This window comes from Artemia franciscana, chromosome 13, assembly GCF_032884065.1.
Source record: "Artemia franciscana chromosome 13, ASM3288406v1, whole genome shotgun sequence".
NCBI lineage: Eukaryota > Metazoa > Arthropoda > Branchiopoda > Anostraca > Artemiidae > Artemia > Artemia franciscana.
In genome coordinates, this window is record NC_088875.1 from 20,200,926 (window position 1) to 20,212,995 (window position 12,070).

The window sequence follows — 12,070 nt, forward strand, 5'->3', positions numbered from 1 at the left end:
ATTCCTAAGAAATTTTCCACATATTTTCTTCTTAAAAATATTATTTATTTTCTTCGCAAGCCAACCCTCCGTGATGTACCATCTCAATATCCGCAAACATGTCACACTACAATTGACCATCTGGAACCCTCTGAAACCCCTCTCATCATTCCTAAGACATTTTCCAGTTAAAAATTTCTCGTTAAAAGTCATACATTAAATCAAATGGCTCATTTTTTCGCAAGTAAATACTCTGTGGTACAGCATATCAATTCTCACCACCATGTCCAACTATTTATGCCCCCTCTAGCACCCCCTTAAAACCCCCTCATCATTCCTAAGATATTTTCCCACATGTTTTCTTCTTAAAAATATGATTTAAATCAAATGGTTCGTGTTTTTTGCAAGCGAACCCTCCGTGGAAAACACCATCTCAATTCTCGCCACCGTGTCACACTGTGAATGACCATCTGGAGCCCTCTGACATCCCTCATTATTCCTAAGGCATTTTCCTAGTATTTTCTCGTTAGAAAATCATACATTCAATCCAAAGGCTCATGTTTTCGCAAGCAAATACTCCATGATACAGCATGTCAATTCTCACTGCTGTACCACACTAATACTGCACCTTCTAGTGCCCCTTAACACATCCATCGTTATTCCAAAGACATTTTTCCAAATAATTTCTTATTGTAAATATGATTAAATCCATTGGATCATGTTTTCGTAAGCCTACCCTTCGTGATATACCATTTCAATTCATTCCTAATCCTTTCTAAGACATTTTCAAGATATTTTTTGTTAAAAATCACACGTTAGATCCAATGGTTCATGTCTTAGCACTCCATCCCCAAATATGATGCCCCCAAGACGATTCAAGCCACTGTGGTAAACCACAAATGGCACACGACACCATCTGGCGCACATTATAACACATATGAAATTTTTGAGCATTTTCCTGCAAAAATATTCGTTTAAACAAGAATCAAACGTTTAAACTTAATGAATAAATCCCCAATAGCGTGTGTTCTGATGACTCCTAGCGTTTGAGTGCCAGCATGGAACAATATACTACTCCTGATAACACCTTTCTAGCACATATTATGCCATTAAGGGTTTATCAACATTTTCACATCACAAATAAATTTGTGAACTAAAATGATCCTTGTTGCGGAGTAGCGGAATCATGCCATTTCATTACTAGATTGCAATGTTCCATGACAATTCCCAGCCCTTGACACTCAATGACTGACAAATGACACCATCTAGCCAGCATTATAACACATGCTACATTTATTCGGGCATTAATGAAAAAATCCCCATTAGTGTTCCGTCTGATTACTCCAATCATTTAAGGTCAGTGATGCCCATTATATAACTCCTTGGTGAAACGCTTATAGCACATATTATCAAACCTAAGGACTTAGGTTTTCATTATTTTTATTTGAACTTGTTGCAGGCTCATCTTTGTTCGTGAAACTCTTTGCTTGAGGATTCTTCTCTTCGTGAACCATGTACCTTGATTTTTCTCATTGTAAAACTGGTGGTTTTTTCATGGAGCTTATTGCGGGCTGATTTTGTTCTCGGAACTTTTTGCGTGCTTTTTTTATTCGTAAAACTTGTTGTATATTGATTTTAGTTCGTGAAATTTGTTGCATTTTGATTTTTCTCCTCATGAAACTGATTTTGTTCATGGAACTTGTAGCGTCTTGATTTTTTGTTCGTGTAACATGTTGCATGCTGATTTTTGTACATTAAACTTGTTCAATGCTAATTTTTTTCTTCGTGAAACTTTTACAATTGACGGAACTGATTTTGTTCATGGAACTTGTTACTTGAGGATAAGATCATCTAGCCTAACTTAACCTAACCTACCACGCGTAGGTTATGTGTAGTGTCCGTCACGCTTGGTACAGTCCTCTAAACCTGACCTAACCAAGTTCAATGAACAAAATCGATTTCACAAGGACAAAAATCAACGTACAAGTTTCACACAGAGAAAAATCAACATGTAAAAAGTTTCACAAAAAAATGCACGCAGCAAATTCCAAGGACAAAAATCAGCAGGCAAAAAGTTCCATGAACGAAAACCAGTTTCACGAGGAGATAAATCAATGTAAAAGTTACACTAAGAGAAAAATCACCATGTAACAAGTTTCACGAACACAAACCATCACGCAGCAAGGTTCACGAACGAATATCAGCAAGTAACGAGGTTCATGAAAAAAAAACAGTTTCACAGGGTGAAAAAAAACAATGTACAACTTTCACTACAAGAAAAATTCGACATGGAACAAGTTTCAAGAACAAAAATCAGCACGCAACTCAGCAATTCAACAAGCAACGAGCCAACAAGCAGGAATTTTCACGAACAAAATAAGTTTAGCAGGAGAGAAATCAATGAAAAACGAGAAAAAACAGCACGCATTTAATTTCACGAACACAAATCAGCACACAACAAGTTTAATGAACAAAATCAGTTTCACGTGCAGAATAATCAATGTATAAATTTCACGATGAAAAAAAAATCAATATACAAGAAGTTTCACGAACAAAAAAAATCAGCACACAATAAGTTCCAGGAACAAAAAATCAACATGCAAGAACCTCAATGGACAAAATGAGTTTCATTAGGAGAAAATCAAAATATAAATTTCATGATAAGAAAAAAATAATATGCAAGAAGTTTCATGAACGAAACAAAATCAAAACGCAATAAGTTCCACGAAGAAAAATCAGCACACAACAAATTCCATGAACGAAATAAGTTTTGTGATGAGAAAATCAACTTACAGGTTTCACGAAGAGAAACGTCAACATGGAACAAGTCTTGTGTACAAAAATCAGCAGGCAACAATTTCCATGAGCAAAAAGTAAAGACGCCACAAGTTCCGAGAACAAAATCAGTTTCATGAGAAGAAAAATCAAGATGCAACAAGCTTCACGAACTAAAATCAACATGTAAAAAGTATCATTAATAAAATGAGCATGCAACAATTTCAAGGAACAAAATTAAGCGCACAAAATTTAAATTAAAATATCAGAACTCAATAAGTTCCGTGAGCAAAATCAGTTTCACAGTGAAAAAAAAATTATAACCAAAACGCAAAAAGTTCAAATAAAAACAATGGTCTTTTATAATTTTTAAGGGGAAAAGCTTGAAGAAACCCTTAGGCGTGATAACGTGTGCCGGAATGGTGTCATCGGAGAGTGGTACATTGTGCTACACTACCTCAAATACTTGGAGTCATCAGAAGGAATGTCAATAGGGATTTTTTTCATTAAGTTTAACCCACCGATTCTTGTGTAAACAAACATTTTTGCAGCAAGAAGTTTCATATTTGTGATAATGCTTGCTAGAGGGTGATGTTTGTCAGCTATTGAGTGTCATGGGCTGAGGAATTGTCACGAAACATCGTAATCTAGCAATGAAATGACAATTTTCCGCTATTCTAATAAAAGCAATGGTTATATTGAGTTTAAAAATTTATTTTTCATGGGAAAATGTTCAAAACCCTCAGGTCTCATAATGGACGCCAAAAAGGTGTCATGGGAAGTGGTACATTGTGCCAAGCTGGCCCTCAAATACTAAGAGTCATCAGAAAAAACACTAGGGGAGATTTTCCATTAAGTTAAAATAATTGATTCTTGTGTAAACAAATATTTGTCCAGGAAAATGCCTGAGAAATGTGTAATAATCTGTACCAGATGGTGCTATGAGCCATTTGTATTTTGTCACAGTAGTGTGAATTGTGATGGGGGCATCATGTTTTGGGGGTGGAATGCTAAAACATGAGCCATAGGGTTTAATGCGTGATTTTTGACAAGAAAATATCTGGAAAATACCTTAGGTATGATGAGGGGTGCTAGAAGGTGCTAAAAAGGCAAGCCATAGTGTAGCACAGCAGCGTGAATTCAGATGGTGCATCACGGAAGGTTGGCTTTCAAAAACACGAAACAATGGGTTTAATCATATTTTCAACAAGAAATTATTTGAAAAAATTTCTTAAGAATGATGAGGGGATATTAAGGGGCGCTAGAGGGGGCAGTAAAAGTTTTGTTCGGTGGTGAGAATGGACCTGCGAAAACATGAACCATTAGATTTAATGTATGATTTTTTACCAGAAAATACCTTGTAAGTGTCTTAGGAATGTTGAGTTGATGTCAGAGGGTGCCAGATGGTCAATTCTAGTGTGACATGTTGGCGGGAATTGAGATGGTGCATCACGGAGAGTGGGCTTAGGATAACACGAACCATTGGGTTTAAATCATATTTTTAAGAAGAGAATACGTGGAAAATGTCTAAGGAATGATGACTGGGGGAGGAAAGGTGCCAGATGGGCAATCATAGTGTGTCATGGTAGCTTGGGTTGATATGGTGTATCAACCATGATATGGAAGGATATGGGATTTAAATACTATTCTAAGCTAATACTAATACTATTCTTAAATACTATTCTTTTCTTAAGCCTTCCCATGATATGGGAAGACTTAAGAAAAAACATGAACAATGGGATTTAAATACTATTTTATCTTAAAAATTTCTGGAAAATGTCTGAGGAATGATGAAGGGATGTCACGGAGGGCAGTCATAGCGTGACATGGAGGTTTGAATTGACAAGGTGTATCACGGAGGGATGGCTTGCGAAAAAACATGAATCACTAGATTTAAATCTTATTTTTAGCGTGAAAATTTCTGGTATAATGTCTTAAGAATGATATATATATATATATATATATATATATATATATATATATATATATATATATATATATATATATATATATATATATATATATATATATATATATATATATATATATATATATATATATAATGGAGGCCATGGGATAGCCACAGTCGCGTTAATTGCTTGGACTAACATGTTATAGACCTTAAAGTTAGGGTGGGAGGTTAAAATGGACTTATCGGCGGTGAGGGACTGAAATCTAACAGTTAGATAAAAGAAATGAGGTATTTTATTAGGTCCTCTCAGAAATACCGCTTAATTTTGCTTAAATTTATCTCTAATGGTCGCCCTCATCAATCTGGAATTGTATGCTATGGTGGTCTAGCCGTCTATTATCACGGTAGCGTGAATATGCAGAACCTTGGCTGAATGAAACGTGGAATGTTGATTAAAAATTCTCAGAAATAGCTCTTAATATGGATTAAAGTTATCTCTTAAAACATCTCTTCCCCCTCGGAAATTTTTTACTAGGGTGGGCTAGTCACATATTATCACGGTGGCGGGTTGTTTCATCCTTAACATAAGTAAACATTCCCCTATCACGTAAGTACAAACAAAAATCACGAAAAAAAGCCTTGAAGAAGAAATGTCTTAAATAATATTTTATAATCTCCTGAATCGTCTTGAAAAACCTCTTGAAGAAAAATGTCTTTAAAAATGTCTTAAAATGTGTTGAAGATCTTGAAAAAGTGTCTCTAAAAACGTTTTGAAATTTCTCGAAAAGTCTTGAAAAAACCTCTTGAAATAAAATGTGTTAATATAACTACCCCGCTTAACTAGGGGACTGTAACACATCCTATTATGTAACATTCCAAACCCTGTTACGTAACATTCAAAGAAATCCTGGGCTAAAGCCACGCAAGACTGCGTCAACCTCAACCCCTAGGACGCAACCAACAGGTGTGCTATACATGTGCGCTATTCCGTCAGACCCAGGTGCAAATAACGTCTTGAGGGGCTAGTAGCTCTAATAATTTACCCCCTATGGCTGCGCTTAAAGGTCTTATGGAGATACTGCTACTATGTTTAAACATGAGAAATTTTTCTCATTTGAAAGTCTCTTAAAAAGCTTTCTTTATTTCGGCTTCATTAGGCCGTGGTTTACTGTCTACTAGGTTGCAGCATATGCTGTAACCATAATACTTCTTTAAACTTCTAAATTTGGTACTGGAGCTTAAAATTTACCAACTTTAAGCAATTACTATTTTTAGTTACTATTTTTAGTAGTTAGTAGTTACTATTTTTAAAATAGAGAAATTTAGTTTCTCTAATTAAGTTACTATGTTTAAACATGAGAAAGTTTTTCTAATTTGAAAGTCTCATAAAAAGTCTTCTTTTAATTTTAGCTGCAATAGACTGTGGTGTACTGTTTACAGTAAACCGTAGAGCATCTGCTGTAATCATAATACTTCTTTAAACTTGTAAATTTGGATTTTGAGCCTGAAATTTAGCAAATTTGAGCAATTAGCCGTAATTTAACTTAATATGAAGAAAATTAAAGTTTATTTTCGAATTGATAAGTTTTACAATCAACATATAAAACTTTTACAAGGAATATTTAGATGTTTGATAAACCTTTGGAGCAACAACATTACAAAGGCAGTGGTGTTTCAATCTTAAGAAGATGCGATACCTTAAAAGATCACCCTTTCTCGTCCGTTGTAATTTTTTTTAATTTGTGTGGCCAAACTATTTAGGATTGATTGAGTTTTTTTGCCATAGCTTGCAGAACTTGAGTAAGTGATGTTTATAAATGACAGAAAACTAAAAGATGATATCTACTTTCCGGAAAATCTTAGAAAAAACATTTAAATTCTCGCCTTTTGTGCTGGAGATAGAGATATTCCGTTTTAATTAAACTAATGTCATGAGAAAATGCAAATTTAATTTTTTTGATTAAAATTTTTTTGATTTTTTTCAAAGTTTTTTGCAGTTAGTAAAGACTAAACTGCAAGAATGTTCATGGGAATTTATAGATGAAAAAGATGACTTGGACTCTAATTTTGACAAATTTTACTCTAAAGTAAAAGATTGTTTTATAAAATGCTTCACCAGAAGACCTTCTAATCAGCCTCGAAGAAAAAAATCAAACTTTTAAACCTTGGATGACAGAAGGACTTCTGACAAGCCCCATCCGCAAACACTACTTATGGAGAAGACACAAAAGTTCTCCTACAGCTCGTCGCCTACAAGAATTCAAAACTTATAAGAATTTATTCAAATCTTTGATTCGCAGAGTGAAAAGCTCGTATTATGCGTCAAAGTTTCTGGAGTGCAAAACGGACATGAGAAAAACTCATCAATTCTGTCATTAGACCATCATCTCATAGTCCTGACATTCCAACGAAGGTTGATATTGACGGGGTAGTGATCGAGGACCCTCGTGAGATTAAGAACTCCCTTGCATCATATTTTGCTTCAGTTGGCGAAAAGACTGTCAAGGGACTTGGTGGAAGCGCGATTTTCCTCGCAGAAGATCAACATCTCAAGTTCATGGGCCCCCTTGCCTTAAATCTATTGTTCTAGAGCTTGTATTGAAATCAGAGGTGGCAAGACGCATTCAAGGTTTAAAAGGTGCATCATCATCCGGCCCAAACTACATATCAACTAAAGCTGTGCAAGCTATGTTCCCTTCAATTCTGGGCCCTTTAACAAAGCTTATTAATATATCTCTTGAAAAAAAACAAAGTTTCCTAGGGCCCTAAAAACTGCAAGAGTGATAGCTCTATTTAAGGGTGGGAACAGAAGTGACCCGTCAAATTACAGACGAATTTCCCTTCTTATAGTGTTTTCAAAAATATTTGAAAAGCCGATGCAAACAAGGCTTACAAGTTTTTACAATCTATGGAGTTTTTGCACAATCAACAGTTTGGATTTCGATCAAAACATACTACGGATCAAGCATGCACTACACTCGCCAGTTTTCTTCATACCGCTTTAGATTCTGGAAAAATACCAGCCGCTATTTTCCTTGATATGCGGAAAGCTTTTGATAGTCTTACTCGTAAGATCGTTCTTGATAAACTGTCTCATATAGGAATACGAGGTTCAGCCCTATCATGGTTCCGTTCTTATTTACACGATAGAACGATTTCCATGGACCCTGACTCACTAAACTCCATTGGTGTAGACTATGGAGTACCACAAGGATCGATTCTTGGTCCTACTCTGTTTTTAATATACATCAATGATTTATTTAGAGCGGTAAAGAACGCAATTCCTTTTGCGTGTTGTACTCTATGTCATGAAAAGGAAAATACGGTGGCATCTTCTGATATTCTGCCGTATCCTCATGAAGATGTAGTTGCCTTCGCAGACGACAGCAATATCCTATGTGCTGAAGATACAGAACAAGCTTTAGAGATTAAACTTCACATGCTTATGGAGCGGTCTTTGACACTAACCGACTTGCTTTAAACATCGCTAAATCACACTTTTTCATATTTTCTAGAACTGGCAAGGTATGCCCGTCCTTATCAACTATATCTACCTCGAAAGGACCTTTGTCTCGACCTATGGTCCAAGCAAAAATATCACGTAATCTTGGGATTATTTGGAAACTTAAACACATTTTTCCTGGATCTATTCTTCGGACCCTGTATTTTTCACTCATTCAGCCGTATTTAACTTACTGCAACTCGATTTGGATGTCTACTTTCCAGTCTCTGCTCCGTCCGATTAAAGTAATTCATCAAAAGGCTCACCAGTTAGTTAACGAATTTAATAAAGGACATCGAAAAGTGCTTTTGAATACTTATGCACTCTATGTCGTCTCTTGCTCTTCAATGATTTTCAAGTATCTTCTTAGTGAACTGCCTCACTGTTTCAATTCGATTTTTCCCGGTTTAGTTAATTCAAGGAGCTCTTATAATCTACGCAATAAAGACCACCTACTATTACCTCAAACTAAAACAGTCAGATCAGATTTTAGTCCCCGAATAGCATGTAGTAAAGTATGGAATAGTCTTCCTGATAATGTCCTTAGCATTCCTTCGTTTGATGCCTTTAAAACCCAACTAAAAATATTTTTGGTATATAAATATAATGGGGAATAAATTTGGGAAAAAAATTATTTTGATTTGATTTCAATTAATATTGTTATATGTTTAATAATATGATGAATAATGAGGGTAGGGCGACATCCCTAGTTGCTAGGCTTGAGCACGTTTATTTATCTAATTTTAATTGTTGTGATTTTGTGATGGTGGGGGATGGTGTGGACTTGGATTTGAATTTCGAGGACGAAGTGGTAAGTAAAAATAATACAAAATTATTTAATTGGATTTCTTGTTTTTTAAGAAGAGACTCTTTATTTGATATTTATTTTTGTTTTAACCCCTTTGTAACGGGCCATGGAGCCTTGTAGGGGTAGTGAGTTATTGTTGTCCATTTATTCTGATGTTAATAAACTGAACTGAACTGAATTGAACTGAAAGTTCATGAAAAGGCAATCCCTAAAAATGTTCTAGCATATATGCTAGGGAAATGCCAAAAGTTATCTCAAATGAATTATATCTTGAGCAATTTGGCTGCTTTTGGAGGTCCCAGTGTTTTGATTGACAAGCTTGCAGAAAAAAAGAGAGGTAAAATTGTTCTGTCTTTTCAGTCAAATTTCTGAGTCAAACCACATATTCTCAACAGTTCTCAATAATCACTAGTCCCTTGGGAGAATCCGCTATTGGGCCCTTTGTCCTTGTTACGGTCAGCCGACGATGAGGCACACGAAATAATTTTAAGATGCTGATAAACACACCCTAAATCCTATTTATCCCATTTCTTTAGCTTGAAATTTCAAGAGATGCTTAAACTTTCAAAACATTTGATAAGTTGAAGTGAACAGAGTAAAACCTAGTAGATAAAAACAAAGAGAGAGAAAAATCTCAAGATAAAGAAAACAAACGGGAATACGGCCAGTTGAAGGAAAAGACAAGCTAAAAATATACGAATATTTTGCCTGTATAAAACAAGGCGTCTTCAACACTAAGAAACAGAGATTAAATCGAAAATAACATAATGTTAAATAAAACCTAAAACCAAGAAAAAAACAATATTTATATACGCAATTGCTGCTACTGTGATTGAGTACCACAGAAGCTTTTTGTCTCGGCTGGCCATTTCGGCTTTAGATCTTTCATTAACCTAGTAATGCACAATGGGAACTAAGGAAAACCCTCTAGGCCAACACTTTCTAAGCATGAGAAATAGGGTAGGGTCCTAATATATAAGCTGCTAATCATCATTCCAGATAACATACTAAATGGGAAATGTTAAAGCAGTCCTATCTGTATCTAATTACTTAATGATGAAGTATACTTACTTGACAAGCAATAGATTGTATAATCCATACAGCATGTGCCTTCGTTCAAACATGTTGGGCCGCAATAACAGGTGCTTCCATCAGGAGTTACAGGAGTCAGCCCACATTTACCGTTGCAGGACAGAAAGTGGCTTATTGTGGGCCTTGTTGATGTTTCTATATATATAAAAAATACGTATAAAAACATATTGATTAGCAGAAGTAAGACTTTAAATACCCCACTAGAGGAAAAGTGGTACAAAGCACCACTTGGTACACAAGCAATGACTTAAATAATCATTTAAATGTAAAAGTAGGCTATGAAAACTTAGCATTTTATGAAGCAAATTCTGTAGCAGAAAAAATCCGGTCAGCAGATATATAGGGGTGAGGTATTCGAATTAAAATTTTGCAATTTTACAGATCTAAAAGGTGTATTTGTGAAACTATCCTGGATTTTAGTCGGTCCGAATGTTCATATTAAAGTAGGAAATGTTTTGTTTTATGTAATAAATTCATAAAACCTGTCCCTTTTTGCTCTTTTCTGTCCAAAATTTCCAAAATGTGTCACTTTTTTCCTCTTTTATTTCATTCTGTCCCGGCATATGGGAATGTTTCCTTTTGACATAAAATGTGTCCAGTTGGCAACCTTGCATTATGCTATGGGAGGGATTTATGTCCACTTGACCCGCCACTTGTGCAAATAGTCACATAAGGAATCTCGGCTGCAGCAATTCAAAAGATGCAAAAATGTGATACTTCTAGTCACACTTAGACTTACATTGATTCTGGGTTCTGAAGATACCTAGATGCATGAGAAACAACCTTCGTGTTTTAGTCAATTGGTATTTTCTTAACAAAAACGAAATGCAGAGCTGAGTTTTTACTACCCCTCTCCCTTGTAAAATATGTATATTGCAATACGTCTGCTTCTGAATTACCGAAATTGTTGCCTTATCAAGCCTCTTTCAACATGAACTTCAACTTTGAAGCGCATATAAACATCCACCATTATATTTGGTAAATGTCTAAGCCTCCCAGCCAATCCTTAATCTTCGACAATGAAAAAAACAAAAAAACAAAACAGAAACCTAAAGCCTAAGGTCAAGCAAGTATATTTTATTACGGACACGATCAGTATATTTAATTCGAATGGTGACAAATTAATTAATTTTAACAGTATTGGTAAGTGTACCTGTTTTGTCTCACGGCTGGGGAGTCGAGTTAAAATTTTAAAGATTTTTGCTAGGGAGGGGGGGGGACTTCAAGCTGTGTTGAGGAGTAAAATATTTTTTTTTTACTTTTCCTCAAAGAAGAGAATGCGCTGCGGCTTTTATCTATCTTATGCCTGTGGTCAACGGCATCTACTGCTAGTTTTGCTATGAATACCTTAGTAGCCTTAAAACCTTGGTAGTGGTCATTCGTACTAGTGAATTTTTAAATTTTACAAGTCTATTAAATGTCCTTAAGGATAAACGCACAATTTGATATGGACTTGTTTAATCTGAATTGTTTATTTAAGCATAGATATATTGGCTGAACAATACTTATTTACATGGAGATTTCATAAGATTCACATTTTCTTTCTTTTCATAAAGGAGGATTTATCATAAATTCCACATTTCTTTTCTTTGTTATTTAGAGGGATAAAAGAAACATTTGTGAATTTTTAAGAAAATAGCTTCGAGTTTGAAAAAGGGGGATGCCATTCATGTCGCATAGAAAGAGATTAGTTTTACTGTTGATATCTTCTATTGCCTCGAGAAAATATTGCTCAAACTAATGGCGAATCAATAGGAAATGAAGATGGATCTTATGGAATATTCCCCAGCTAAGAAATAATAAGCCTTGGTAGAAGATTCAATTTCACCAGTGTTTCGTTTTATCAAAAAAGTAAGAAAATTGCTCCTGTGATGTTTTATTTGGTATAGATAGCAGTTTTACTGATACGCCCATGTCACTAAGCATTGTTTCTTTTTTAAAGAACCGCAAATATTTAAGGTTAATAGATTGTAGTCACAAACAGAGCCTTATAAAAAAATGC

At 35.1% G+C, this 12,070-nt stretch overlaps 1 protein-coding gene across 2 annotated transcripts in view; it reads right to left on the reverse strand.

The window, feature by feature from the left end:
- Window positions 1–12,070, reverse strand: part of LOC136034630 (MAM and LDL-receptor class A domain-containing protein 1-like) — a 114,529-nt gene that overhangs the window by 8,569 nt on the left and 93,890 nt on the right. For both annotated transcript variants that reach the window (XM_065715931.1, XM_065715930.1), the window contains exon 8: window positions 10,048–10,203. In XM_065715931.1, coding sequence (XP_065572003.1) covers window positions 10,048–10,203 — 156 coding nt within the window. The remainder of the gene's footprint in view (window positions 1–10,047; window positions 10,204–12,070) is intronic.